The sequence below is a fragment of the Mesocricetus auratus genome, unplaced genomic scaffold, assembly GCF_017639785.1.
Source record: "Mesocricetus auratus isolate SY011 unplaced genomic scaffold, BCM_Maur_2.0 Super-Scaffold_100004, whole genome shotgun sequence".
Lineage (NCBI taxonomy): Eukaryota > Metazoa > Chordata > Mammalia > Rodentia > Cricetidae > Mesocricetus > Mesocricetus auratus.
Genome location: NW_024429189.1, coordinates 106,381,129 through 106,396,072, shown reverse-complemented (window position 1 = coordinate 106,396,072; position 14,944 = coordinate 106,381,129). Strand labels below are relative to the sequence as shown.

Below are 14,944 nucleotides of genomic sequence, written 5' to 3'. Positions count from 1 at the left end.
CTGACGTCCCATCCCCAGGACGTCTTATTATGAATAAGCAAGTATTTCTAAATTTAAAAAAAAACCCAAATGTTTTTCATCCCAACTATTTCAGATAAGTGAAACTTAACTCGCCGCCTTCTATTCCTTCCAATGACTGCTTTCCCAAGCAGGCTGTTAAAGGATTCGTGATACTAGCTACAAGGAAACTGCATGTAATTGTTACTGGGTCTTGGTCTTTGATCCTGGACAATTAAATAAGGATAACTACATTTTCCTTCTTCCTAGGGTAAGGCTGACTGTTACTATACACAATCCAGGTGGAATCCTACTTTTCCATTGGAGTCAGGTTGCAAGGATGACGGAAGAGGGCCTGGCTCTTCAGCAACCCCTTAATCAATGATGGTAACTATTTTCATTTCCTGCAACTGCGCTAGTCAGGTAACCACGTGGATAAGAAGTAGATAATCCTGCAAGCTAATAACAGGGCACAGTGTAGCCGAGGTGGGTAACGGTGACTGCATAACTACGACAACAAACAAACCCAAACATGCCAAAAAAGTAGCTAAATAAACTAACAAATAAAAGAAACGCCCAAATATCAGAAGCCAGAGACAGACCTGCGGTCTCTCGCTCTGAAGTCACAGAACCCGTTACAGACTAGACAGCAGAGACACAGCCGCGTCCACTTCCGGCCACGTGTGCGCCCTCAGCCAATGGAAAGACTTCATGCCACTCCTGCTTCCTCACCCTGGCAACGGGCGAGCGACTACTTCCGGTGCAAGGAGTGCTCTGCGCTGACGCGGGTGAGTGTCCCTCGTTCTCACGCTGTCCGCGTCGCCGCCGCCGAGCCTCGGTCTCCGTGTGGCCTCGCAGGCCCGCGCGGCGTCCTCTCCCGACCGCACGGGACGGTGCGCACGGCGCCACCTGCCTGTCCTGGGGCAGGGTCCCCGGAGTCCCAGGCTCCGAGTCATGGTCGCGCGTGGGGCCCGCCAGTTTCCTTGGCTGCGGAGTTCTAGTAGCGCCTCGCGCTCTGTGCTGTCACAGGCTGCAGGGAACTCGCGGCCTCCGGTTCGCGCAGGGCCGGCGATGTGCCGCGTACCGGTGTCGCGGTGGGGCCGGGGCTTCCCGCAGTGTCTTAGGGGCCTGGTTAGAGTCCCGAGGGACATTAGCTTCCAGTGCAGAGGCGGAGGAGGCTAGGACCGAGGAGATGGAGCAGCTGGAGGGTTTTGAAGAGGAGGGCATAGTGATTCCTAGTTCAGCGTCATTCTGCTGGGGAGAGGAAAGAAAGGTTTGTTGGGGGCCATTGGATTAAGATCTTTGAAACATAAGCTAAGGAAGTTTAATTTACACACTTGGGCGTTTAATAATTTCCCTTTTGTTTGTTGTAAATAAACCCCGTTCCTCTTACTACTTCAGAAAGCAGTAGTTATTAGAAAGCATTTGGGAACTGAAGAAATAGTTAAGAGATTAACATAGTTGCCTCAACTAAGGATTTGGTTCTTTATACTTTTTTAGGTGTTTTAAGCTGCCACCTGCAAGTGTGTGTGTACAATATGGTTAAAGCTAAAAATTGCAGTTTGTGTATGTTGCACCCATTGCATGGACAGATTGGTGATGCTTTCTTTTTTTTAATTTTTAACTTTTTTATTTTACTTGATTGTAATGTCTGCACCACGTGTATATCTAAGAGGCCAGAAGGGGGCATCCTGTATCCCGGAACTGGAATTCTGGATGGTTATAAGCCAGCATGTGGTGCTAGGAACAACTCAGGCCCTCTGCAAGAGAAGCAAATGCTCTTTACTGCTGAGCCGTAGTTCCAGCCCTGCTTACGTTTTTGTTTTTGTTTATTTTTTCTTATTGAGGTGTAACCATCACAGTACAAAATCCATCCTTTTAAATTATAAATTTCTCTCTCTCTGGCGCGTGTGTTTTAAGCGTTCAAAAGTTTTATATTTTGCTCTCTAGTTCCAGAACATTTTTATCACCAGAAATCTTGTACCCAACATAGTTAACCCTCCTTCAGCTGCACTCTTTCCCCTTATGCAAACTTCTGATTCATTGTTTAGTGTCGGACATTTCAAATAAATGGAATCATGTAACAGGTGTCCTTTTGTGTCAAGCCTCTTTGAGTTAGCAGTGTTTTCAGAGTTTGGCCATTACTCTGTAACAGTACATTATTCTTTTAATTTATTTCCCCTTGTTATTCTGGGGATGAATCTCATACTTGCTAGCTAAGAATTCTACCACTGACTCACATAACTTACCCATTCCTATTTATGGATATACAGTTGGATTATTTTGGAATAATGCTATATCTCCTCTATGACTTTTTGTGTGGATATTGTTTTTAGTTTTTTTTAAATTTCTTTTGTATGTACCTAGAAGTGTACCTTGTGGGTCATGTGTTTTGTGAACTGAGCAGATACTTTGTGAAGTGGCTACAGCATATTGATTATGACGGACTACTTCTCCAACTCCTGGCAAACACCTGTTGTTTTGATTATATGCATCTTAATGGTACTAGTGGAATAGGATCTCATTGTTTTCATTTTTTTATGATTAGTAATCTTGAGCATGTTTTCATGTACTAATTGATCCTTACATAGTTTTGGAGAAATGTCTAATGTTCAACGAGTTTATGTATTTGTTTATTTTATGTCCGTGTACCACATGTGTGCCTGTCATTAACAGAGCCCAGAGCTACATAATAGAGTGACTGACTGTCTCAAATAGAGAAATCCTGTCTCTGAAACCTAAAAAAACAAACAAAAGCCACCACCACAACAGAAAACACTGCTGAATCTAGAGTCACATGTTTACCCCTGTATAACTTCTGGTAACTCTAAAAGTTTTTATAGTTTTGACTCTTGTTTTTGATGTACTTAATTTTGGTGTATAGTAGCAGAGAGGAGCACCATGTTACTGATTGCCTTCTGGCTATCCAATTTTCATCATTTTTGGTGACTTTCCTTTTCCCACTAACTGGCTTAGGCATCCGTCTTGAAAGTCATTTGGCCACAATTAATGTGAGTTATAATCATTCCTCTCTGTTGAACTCTTAGGTTGCAATATGTTTTTAAATATTTTATTTAATATTTAAATATATTAAATATTAAATATTTAATATTTAAATATATTAAGCATAGTATAAAATATGTAAAGGTAACCAGGAGTGGTGGCACACGCCCAAAATCCTAGAACTTGGGAAATGAATGGAGGAATTTAAGGTCAGCCTGGACTACATGAGACCCTGTGTTACAGAACAAAACAAAACAAATCATCCTCAACAACACAGACCAACCTAAGAAAGACTAAGCCTTTTCTGTTTAAAATTTAAATAGAAGGTGTGCTCAGATGTACGATGATTACTGGCTCAAAGATGAATTTAAGTCTGTTCTGGTACTCATTCATTTAATAAAGCATTACAATCTCATTGTCATGATATGAAAAGCCAGAATACTGTGCTTTGTTTTTTAAAATGAGAGCTTCTCACCTCACATCCCTGGTTGACCTGCAACCGGTTATGTAGACAAGGCTGGCCTTAAGCTTTCAGTGATCATCCTGTCAATGTCTTTTTTTTTTTAATTAAATTAGAAACAATCTTGTTTTACATATCAGTCCTATTCTTAAGAGCTAGGATTACAGTCATGTGCTATCATGGCCAGTTAACAACAGCTTTGTTTGTTTGGTTTTCAAGACAGGGTTTCTGTGGTACAGCTCTGGCTATCATGGAACTCTGTAGAACAGGCTAGCCTCAAACTCACAGAAATCTACCTGCCTGTGCCTCCCCAGTGCTGGGATCCAAGGTGTATGCTACCACCACTCGGCTAACATCGTGGTTCTTTATTATCAATTGCAATAGCTTAAGGGCTGGATTTCTTTTGTAAAGAAATACTTTATTATCAGATAGATGAATTCTTGACTATTTTCCTCCTACACTGCTTTGGAAAGGTTAAACAGGACACATGATACTTTTCTGAATTAAAAAACAAATATCATCACATGTAATAGGAAAACATGAAATATATCATATTTTTTGAGACATCCAAGGTCAAGATTTAGACTTTAAATTAGTACTTAGAAAGTTCCTGAAGTAAACAAATAATGTTTTATTTTGAGAACCCCTTCTGGTCTTGATGATTAGTGAATTAGCATCCATCTTGGTCCCCCAGATGGTCAAATAAAGAGTCTCTTCAGTGGCTAGTACTGAATAAAACAAGTTCAGATATGAAGGGTAGAGAACACAGGATTTTTCAGTTCTCCTTAGAGGTGTATCTATGATACTGTTAACTTGTGTCTGTATAGACTAGTTCATAAGTACTGTTTCTGGAGAAATGGTATCTAAAGTATTGCATATTTTCAGGCTTTTCATACTTACAGACTCCTTTTCAAAACAATTATATTCAACTTAAGGTACCAGTACAGTTTTGTTAGAAATAATTTTTTGTTCTTTTATGTATATTCTTTAATATTGGATGCTCAGATTGTATTTCTGCTTATATATTATCTGTTCCTGACTTTTGGCATGGCATTTGTTTTGGTTAGTATTGTCCTTTATGAGATTTATTTTGGCAATCTTTTGTAGATGGTGGTTCTGTGATAACATGTTTGTAGAAAAAAGTTCAGATGCTGTGTAATATTTATGCTAAGAGGTATTTGGGCTAAATAGAAAGAAACCTACAGGATTTTGGTGCAACTGAAATGTCTGTAAGGTGAGTTACAAAAGGTTTTTGCAATTATGAAAAATTATGTGGGAAGACCTAGGTTTTAGGGGAAAAAAATGAGCTCATTTTGGTAGGTTAGCAAGGAACACCAAGGCAATTTTATTTCCAGTAGAACATAAAAAAGATAAGAAATCATGTGTTTTGCTGAGAGGACAGTTTTGAAAGGATGGCAGTAAACACAGTTCTGGAGATGTTGAAGATAGGCCCAGGCGGCTCATGAACTAGAATTGTTTGCTGGTGTGCTTGCCATGAAGATCAGGAAGTTAAGAGAAAAAAGAGTGGAAATAGGAGACTAAGACCATTGACTTTAGTAAATCAGAAAAGTACAGTTTATAGGAAGCAAGAGCTCATCTTTTAGACAACTTGGTTAAGATATAATTTATGTATCAACTCTAAGTGTATGATTTATTATATTCGGACTGTGAAACCATCAACACCCTAATCAATTTTGGAATGTTGATTGTACATACATTGTATTGTATTGATATGGGCGTTATACATTTTTAAGGCTCTTAATACTGATGTCATGAATATGTTATACACAGAACACTTGTATTTTTCTACAGTGTTAGAATTTATTGGGTGTGCACAGGAATATTACTTGGTTGTTAGGGTGTTTGCCTATGAACTCTGGGTTAGATTTCCAGGACTGTATAACACTGTTAACCCCAGAATTCTAGAGGTAGAGTCAGGAGGATCAGAAATCAAGGCCATCGTTGATAACTGTTCAAGGTCTGCAGGGGGTACGTGATGCTTTGTCTCAAAAACAAACAAACAAACAAAAAACCCAAAGAAAAATGTGATCGAATAACAAGTTCATAAGATCACATTTTTCTTGAGCTAATCCTTAGTATAAGTGTGCCGCAAGTTTCAAATAATGATTAGTAATAACAGTGACAAGTATGATAAACCTATCACAGAGGTATTTAATGTTAATCTAGTGTCATGTCCCTACCCCATGTCTGATAGGCAGAAATCAAATACAGTGATGTTTTTCTTTCTTTTTTCAATTACATGTAGTTTATGTATCCCAGTAAATTCAAGATTAAAAAAAAATGAAACAGAAATAATCCCTTTAGGAGTCTTTGGCCATGTTTTTCCTATATTCTTAGGTAGATTTATAAAGATGTCACTTAGAAATCAAAGTAAATTCAGAATATGATATTTTCTTTGTTACAGCAATTTTTAAGTGGAATCTTATAGTTTCTCTTATATTGGATCTTGGACTTAGTTCATTAAATCCTGCTTCTGTGATATATATACAAATACATATATACATATTAGTTTATACATATATACACATATACATAATATATTTATAATATAAACACATTAGGGTTCTCTAAAGGAGCAGAACTGATAGAATATGTAGATATATTCATAATATGTATATGTATTTAGGATTTTATTTCTGTAATGAGACACCAAGACCATGGCAACTCTTTTTTTCTTTTGTTTGTTTGTTTTTCAAGACAGGGTTTCTCTGTGTAACAACTCTAGGTGTACTGGAACTTGCTCTGTAAACCAGCCTGGCCTCAAACTCACAGAGAACTGCCTGTCTTTGCCTCCTGAGTGTTGGGATTAAAGGCATGTGCCACCAAACCTGTGACCATGGCACCCCTTACATTGGGAAACATTTAATTGGGTATGGTTTCCAGATTCAGAGGTTTAATCCATTATCATCATGGTGAGAAACATGGCAGGATGCAGGCAGACATGGTGCTGAGAGTTCTACATCTTGATCCACAGGCAGCAGAAGGAGACTGTATGCCATACTGGGCATAGTTTGAACATGTAAGACCTCAAAACTCATTCCTACAATGACACACTTTCTTCAACAAGGCCACACCTCCTAATAGTACCACTCCCTATGGGTCTAACATTCAAACATGTGAGACTATTGGGGCCATTATTCCTATTGAAACCAGCATACTGCATATATCTAAAAAGTGGATTTATTAGAGTGGCTTGCAGGTTGTGGTCCCACTAGTATAACAATGGCTGTCTCTCTCTTTTTTTTGTGGGACTTTTTTTTATTATATCACTTTTTTTTTTTTTTTTTTTTTTTTTTTTTTGGTTTTTACGAGACAGGGTTTCTCTGTATTGTTTTGGAGGCTATTGGTCCAGCCCGGCCTCGAACTCACAGAGATCCGCCCGCCTCTGCCTCCCGAGTGCTGGGATTAAAGGTGTGTGCCACCGCCCGGCTCACATTATTTTTTTATTATTTTAATTTTAAATAGCTTGTTTTACATGTCAATCCCAGTTCCCTCTCCGTCCCCTCCTCCCGCACCCCCCACCATCCACCCTATTGCCAATTCCTTACAATGGCTGTCTCTTAAGGCCAAACATTTGGTAATTCTCTAGTCTAGGAGGTGGATGTCTCAGCTGCTCGTCAGTCTAAGATGGAACCCTGATGTAGGTTCTAATAATGGTGGAGGAATGCCTCTGCAAGAGTGAGAGCAAGCAGGCAGAAAGGAGAAGCTTCCTTCTTCCATGTCCTTTTCTGTGGGCAGCTACCGGAAGGTATGGCTCCGATTTAGGGTGGGTTTTCCCACCTCTAATGATCCAATTGAGAAAATCCTTCACAGGCATGCCCAGCTGCTTAGGTTTTAATTGATGAAGGGTATAGTGAAGTTGAGAACCCAGATTAGCCCTGTGTGTGTGTGTGTGTGTGTGTGTGTGTGTGTGAGAGAGAGAGAGAGAGAGAGAGACAGAGAGAGAGAGAGAGACAGAGACAGACAGAGACAGAGAGACAGACAGAAAGAGAGACAGACACACAGAGAGAGACATGCATTCAAATGTTTTAAATTCAAAACAGTGAACAGTGACTAATTTTAACCCACCACTGTCCATTGACCATCTAAATATCCTTTGAACAAAATTACTGTATTGTTTTTTGTTTATCTATTTAGATGCATACTTTGTAATTATAATACAGATATTGCAGCATATGTTCCTGTGCATTTTTTTAAAAAAGAGTATCTCATAGGTAAACCTGTTCTGGAACTCATTGGATAGCCAGAGATGGTCTCAAACTTCTGAGTTGAGTATTTGTATGCTTTAAAATAAATTTTTAACTATATGCTTGTTTGACTTCCTTGTCTGTATATCAAGAACTTCATCATTCCTTTTAGTGGCTGCTTTTAATGTAATTAAACTAACTGATTTTTTTGAGCCAGGTTCTAACTGTGAGGCTGGTTGACGTTTAGTTAGTGATCCTTATGTCTTAGCTTTATCAGTGCTACAACTATAGACATGCCATGATATCTGACCCCTTCCTTCTTCAATTTAATATAAATTGAATGTTTTTACTTAACACTCATTTAAGAAGTTTTGATCACCCTACTGTCATGTTTTCTTTAAATGTCTTTGTTGCTTTTAAAGTATGTTTGTTCCTAATTTATAACATTCTGACCTCTTTGTTATTAAACCTGGATTGTGTAACGTTTTTGAGTGTTTAATGCATAGTGAGAAAAATCAAAAGCTTTGTGGCATTAGCTGCTTTAAAAATTGTTTTATTCAATTTTATCTCTCATTATGTACCTGTGGAGAACTTCATGCTTTTCATGCTGACGGCTATTTGGAGTGCTTGTTTAATTTTTGGGTTAGACATAACTTGGTTAGCATTTATGTTTCATGATTGGTTAATGGTTTATACATAACTTTGTTACCATTTATGCTTCATAATTGCTCTGAGCAACATTGAACTGGTGATCTTGAGAATCCTAAGAATTTCTGTGTTAGTGGGAACAGTGGTGTTACACTTTGTAATCCCAGTACTCACTCAGGAGGCTGTGGCAGCACAGTCATGAGGTGGGGTTCAGGCTAGCTTGAGCTGCATAGTGAGATCCTGTGCCAACAAACAAACAAATGTTCAAGCTGGTGAGATGGTAGTGGTGCTTGCTCTGTAAGTTTGATTCCCAGAACCCATGTAAAGGTGGAAGGAGAAAACTGACTCCTCAGTGTTGTCCTCTGTCTTCTGCCTCCCCATCATGCACACACATACAATAGTACCAAATAAAAACTAAGAAATTCTTCACATGTAAGTATGAATTTGTGCTTTCTTTAAGCAGAAAGCTAGGCTTTACATCAGTTTCATGTTCCAGTGGTGCTTGTGATTTCAAATTGTCCCAGAGATCAGCTGGTGTGCAGGGAAAATAAAGTGATAGTTACACTATGTTGAGATTTACTTCAGTATGGGCAGTACAAAGACAAAATTTGGACTAGGATGAGTTTTTTTCTTGTGGGGTTTTTCTTTTTTCCCTTCCCTTCCCTTCCCTTCCCTTCCCTTCCCTTCCCTTCCCTTCCCTTCCCTTCCCTTCCCTTCCCTTCCCTTCCCTTCCCTTCCCTTCCCTTCCCTTCCCTTCCCTTCCCTTCCCTTCCCTTCCCTTCCCTTCCCTCCCTCCCTCCCTTCCTTCTTTCCTTTCTTTTATTCTTTCTTCCTTTCTTTTCTTAAAGGATCTAACTATGTAGCCCTGGGTAGGCTAGAACTGGCTTTATAGACCAGGTTAGCCTCAAACTCAGGGATCTTCTTGCCTCTGACTCTCAAGAGATCTAGTAAAGGTGTGTGTTGCCACACTCAGCCAGGATGAGATCTTTTTATAGTAAGTTCTTTTGTTTATAAGTCTTTAGACAAGTACTGTCTCTGGACAAGACAGGGATTTAAATTGTAACATGTTCTGTTACTATTATCCAGTTCAATCATTTTAAAAATACCTATTTTGAAAAAGAAGATGTGCATGTCTTTTTGTAAGTAACGTGCACGTGGGTAGAAAGAAATAGAAGTAATCTTTTCCTGTTTTTCTCTAGGGTAGTTCCTCTTGTGCAGGTGCTTTTGCATGGAAGGATGCTCTTTTCCTGGTAGAAGATGATAACCCTGGAGAATGACCATGGAGAAGGGGATGAGCTCTGGAGAAGGACCGCCTTCCAGATCGCCTCAGGCTTCTGCTGCTAAAGTAACGGTCAAGGAATCAGAAATAAGGCAGCCTTGTGAGGAGAAACGAGGGGGCTTCGTGCTAGTGCATGCAGGTGAGACCTTGTGGGTGAGTTGGAATGGAAGCTGAAAGGAATGGTTTCTGTTCTTACTTGGAAGCTGCATTTTGTATCTGACAAAGAGGGTTTGGAACCAAAGAACCTGTTGGATGTTCATAGAGTGAAGTCCTATTCTATACCCCCACCCTCTGTTGGAAGCTCTTATGATGTTATTTCTTCCTGTGTCTTCCTTATTTCCCCTCTCTCTTATTTACCTTTACCTTATATAGCACATATGTTTGGATCAATGGTGTTAAAACTCAATGTGTAGACCAAGCTTGCCTCAAACTCACAGAGATCCACCTGCCTCTGCCTCTCAAGCACTGGGATTAAAGGTGTGCACCACTCTGTCTGGCTTGAAACCAAAATCAGTTTTTAAATTTTGGTTTATGTTTATAGAATAATGCCACATAAAAATTCTTTTGGCCCCATTTTATACAGTGACCATCTTAAAGTATAATTGCATGTATGTATGTATGTATGTATGTATGTATGTATGTATGTGTTACAGTGTGTCTGGGCATGAACACCATGGCATGGACAGTTGTGGAGAGTTCAGAGGATAACTTATAGGAGTCAGTTTTCTCTATTGTATGGGTTATGGAGATTGAACTCAGGTCATTAGTCATGGTGGCAAGCACCGTTTACCCCCAGAGCCATGTAGCCCATAGTTCAGCCTTGTAAGTATGTTGTGATTTCTGTTTGCCCTCTGTAGATTCAGTGATTCTTTATAAAACGAACTGACAATTGAAGGATTAATGGGAGAAAAACAATAGCAAATGTATTAACATGGATATGTGTACTTGATTTTAAGACTCAAAGAAAGGGCCAGATGGGTGAAGCTGCAATAGTTTTTTGAGCTATAACAGAAGCAGCTTGAGGTTGGGGGAGCTGGTGACAGGTTCTGAGAGAACAAAGAGAAGAAATAAATTGTGAACAAATGTCTTATTACAAAGAGATGGTCTCCCAGGTTATAGTAATCAGAAGACTGTGTCATACTGAGACAGTATTTTGACAAGGATAATTTGATAGGATCTTTCTTAGATGGGAAGAAACAAGGTCAGGGGACTTCAGAGGAATCTTGCTTACATTGTGATGTAGATGTCTTGCATAGTAGCAATCTCCTTCCCTCTAGTCTTTTGTCTGCAGTCCTCCTGAATGGCCACCTTACGTTTTGCTAAAGAAATATATTTAGATAATGGTGAACCAGTTTAGTGGGTAAAGGCACTTGCCACCAAGCTTGGCAACCTGAGTTCCATCTTGGAATCCACGTGGTAGAAGAAGAGAGACTACTCCCTCAGTGGTCACTCACGCCCTTCACATGTGTGTGTGCCTCTCTCTATATGTGCTTGCATGTATATGAGTGTAAAATGTAAATGAATGTACAAACACTAAAGATTTATTTTTTTTGAGGTAAATCATTTTACTGGCTCTTATTTTCCTAGTATTATAAGTGAAGAACCTTAGCACTCGACATTAAGTGGCTTAAATGACTAGCTGCACTGCTAAGCTGACATGAGAAGTCCTTAGTTGACCCTAACTTTTGGTACTGTCTCATCCTGTGATCTATATCTACTTAAAAGGACCATGAGGACAGAGAGAGTAAAGCTTAATTTCTATATCCCCCACTTGAGGAGGCATGACTTTGAGGTCAAGTCTACTCAGCAGACTATATTTTGCCATTTTCATTTTCTTGCATTTAGAATGTAAACTCCATGACTCCTGCAGAGAAAGAATGACAAGTCTCCTTTTAGCTTTGCCCAGAGTAGACCAGTTTCCCATGAAACTAGTATCTTGTTTGGTCATTAACCTTTGGCTGCTTTTTAGACTGGACAACTTGGAAGTCCCTTAGAATCTAATCTAAAATAAAATATAGGAAGTTAATTTCTCTGTCTATCTCTTCCAATCCCCTGCCCCATCTATCATACCCTGTCTTTCTCTTGGGATTATGTGTGCCCGGTGAGTGCCTGGTCACAGAGGTGTATCATCAGCCTTTGCCTTTTTGTTTTTTAGTTATAAAAATGATTATTATTGTGTGTGCATATGACATGTGTTGATGCTTGTACTGTGGTGCATGTGTCAAAGGACAACTTTGTGAGCTGGTTTTCTCCTTCCACCTTTACATGGCTGCTGGAGATTGAACTCAGATTGCTAGGTTTCAATAGTTACTTATTTCTTGAGCCATCTAGTTGCACTCCCTTGCCCACATTCTTTTTTTTTTTTTAAAGACACTGTCTCACTCTAGCCCAGGTTGGCCCAGAACTCACTTTGTAGCCTAAGCTGGCCTGGAACTCAGGGCCGTTCACCAATTTAGCTTAGAGTCCTGTTATGTAGCACAGGCTTGCCTCACAGTTGTGAGTTTCCTGCCTTGGCATGTACTACTAAACTGGCTAATTTCTTTTTCTTTTGTCACACGCCCCTCTTTTACAACAAGAGATGAGAGGTTGGAGAAATTGCTCAGTGGTTAAGAACTATTGCTGTTCTTAGAGAACTGAGTTCAGTTCCTAGTAACCACATGAGGCAGTTTAGAACCTCCTGTAACTCCGGCTCCAAAGGATCTGATACCTTTGATACTCTCGGGTACCTCCACACATGTGATGTGGCACACGGAAACACACATACTTGCAGCATGCATGCTCACACTCACAAAGATAAAAAGGATCTTTAAGAAAAGAAAGAACAGGTGAGATGAGGCAAATGTATGGTAATGTCTGTACTTTTACTCAAGTTAAAAGTAGACCTGGACTCTTACCTCCTGCTTCTGAATCTCTGCTTCATTTTCATTGTTACTGCACCATGTCAGCAATGCATCCATAATACCAGTGAGTAATTGTCTTTAAAGGTATTGGTAAAATGTACGAGAAACATCTGAAACTTGGACAGGTAGTAACAGGGTTAGATTACTCGGGAAACATTGCTTGTTTTGACTGTCATGATTCTTTTCTTCCTCTCTCAGACACATACTTGATGGTAGTGGCTCCCAGTTAAAGACTGCTAGAGACCAGAATGAGTAGGGATCAGTCTGCGCTGTGACAGGAAATGGTGTGGTCACAGACCACCTCTGCTTCTCCCTTCCGAGTACTGGCCAGGACTGACTCTGCTTAGCTTCTGAGATCAGCTGGGATTGGGTCAGTTCAGGGTGGCATGGCCATAGACACACTTTCTATTTATTCCTTCCCTTCCCTTCCCTTCCCTTCCCTTCCCTTCCCTTCCCTTCCCTTCCCTTCCCTTCCCTTCCCTTCCCTTCCCTTCCCTTCCCTTCCCTTCCCTTCCCTTCCCTTCCCTTCCCTTCCCTTCCCTTCTTTTTTCTTTATAGATCATGGTTTAGGAGAACTGTGAAGATAGGTTTGACAAAGACTGATAGAGGCTCTTTGAACTTTTAGCTTTCTCGCATGAAAGAGAATTACTTTTCGAGCCTTAGGGACCCCAGTTGCTTAGCATTTCATTGTCTCTGGTCCCTGTAACACTGTTTGTGGATCAGGTTTTTCTCAGTCTTGAGAAAAGTTGTTAGGTTCCCACTACACCCACAAGAGAGTTGGGATGCTTAGACATGTAACTTTAACCTTCCTTAGCTTTGACCTCTATGGAATCTAGTGGAGGAGGAGGTCATACTAAAGAACTTTAATAAGAACCTTAGTCATCAAGAGTTTAACATTCTTGTCTCTCCTCCTCCTCTTGTTCCCCTTTCTCCTTCTACTCCCATCCCTAGCTCAACCCCCTTAATTAAAAACAAGGGGCTGGAGAGATGGCTCAGTGTTTAAGAGCACTGCCTGCTCTTCCAGAGGACTGGAGTTCAATTCCCAGCACTTACATAATGGTTAACAACTGCCTGTAACTCCAGTTCAAGGGGATCCAGTGCTGTCTTCTGGCCTCTGTGGACACTGCATGCAAGTGGCGCATAGACATTCATTCAGGCAAAACACCCATACATGTAAAATAAAAATATGTAGCTCTTAGAAAAAAACATCAGAAAGCACTTGCTCTTGAAGAGGACTTGAGTTCACATTCCAGCACTGATGTTGGGCTGCTCACAGTCACATGTAGCTCTAGCTCTAAAGGATGGAACACTTTCTTCTGGTTTCCTTGGAAACTGAATGAATATGTACATATTATACAGACAGATATCAAAAGTAATAAAAACAAATGTTTAAAATTTTCATATGTGTTGTGTCTGTGTGTGTGACACATGTGTGCAACTGGGGAGACCAGAAGAGGATATTGGATTCCTTGGAGCTGGAGTTAGGTGCTTGGTCCTGGGAACTGAGCTGGCTTTCTTTGGAAGAGCAGCAAGTGCTCTTAACCACTGAGCCTCTCTCTAGTCCTAAGAATAAATTTCCTTAAGGAAGCTAGTTTATTTGGAGCCAAACTTTTAAGTAACTTTCTGGGTATTTGTGTAAATGACAGACCATCAGTATTTTGGGGGAATTCTTGAGAATTTTAGATTCAAATAGTAATTTCCTAAATAGTGGGGCTTTTAAAAATCACTAGAGAGGGATTTCAAGGTTCTTTGATCCTGGCACCACCTGCATTATCAATCATACCAAAGGAACTCTTGAGATTAGTATTTTTTAAATTAAAAATTATAATTATCACTACCTACCTACTTACTTACATACCTACCTGAGTCTCTGTGCCACAGGACATTTATGGAGATCATTACACTTATGTAGATCAGAGAATAACTTGTTAGAGTTGACTCTTTCTGAAATAGAGCTTATGTTATCTGGCTTCCTGTAGGTATCTGTCCAACCATGGTAGAGGTTCTTGACGGGGATGGGGAGTGGTCATGTGAGGGATCTTTGGGGGCATGAGCTATTTTAGGAGCTCTGGCAGGACACTTTTTTGAATGAGAAAAGCATGATATCTGCTGTTAAGAGTCTAGAATCCCATACAGTTAAGGCACTGGGACTGCATGTGTGAGCTACTTTTCTAGTTGGAGGGTCAATGGTATTTTGGCAATAACTAACATGTGGATTTTTCCTCCCCCCACTGTAGGTGCAGGTTATCATTCTGAATCCAAAGCCAAGGAATATAAACATGTATGCAAACGAGCTTGTCAGAAGGTATGAGCAGTGCGTGTGTAATGCTTGTGATATTCCATATGAAATTTTACTTTGGGATTCAATGTTTTAAATTTCATTTCCAGTGGAGTTTGGCCTGATCCCAAAGTTATTTAGTCATATTTGTAGGATCTTAATTCTAAGTTT

The 14,944-nt window shown here is 39.9% G+C and overlaps 1 protein-coding gene across 18 annotated transcripts in view; it reads left to right on the top strand.

Annotated features, from left to right (window-relative positions):
- The first annotated feature begins 682 nt into the window (after positions 1 to 682).
- Tasp1 (taspase 1) overlaps positions 683 to 14,944 on the top strand; it is a 219,382-nt gene continuing 205,120 nt past the window's right edge. For 8 of the 18 annotated variants that reach the window (XR_001196398.3, XR_001196399.3, XM_013112396.3 and 5 more), the window contains exons 1-3: positions 685 to 785; positions 9,516 to 9,734; positions 14,733 to 14,800. Coding sequence is in view for 14 of the 18 variants with exons in the window: in XM_013112396.3 (XP_012967850.1) it covers positions 9,590 to 9,734; positions 14,733 to 14,800 (213 nt within the window). In the remaining 4 variants the exon portion in view is untranslated. Of the gene's footprint in view, positions 786 to 1,139; positions 1,271 to 7,436; positions 7,749 to 9,515; positions 9,735 to 14,730; positions 14,801 to 14,944 lie in introns of those variants that run through there. The other 10 variants (XM_021226385.2, XM_013112393.3, XM_040746378.1 and 7 more) reach the window with 6 other exon arrangements.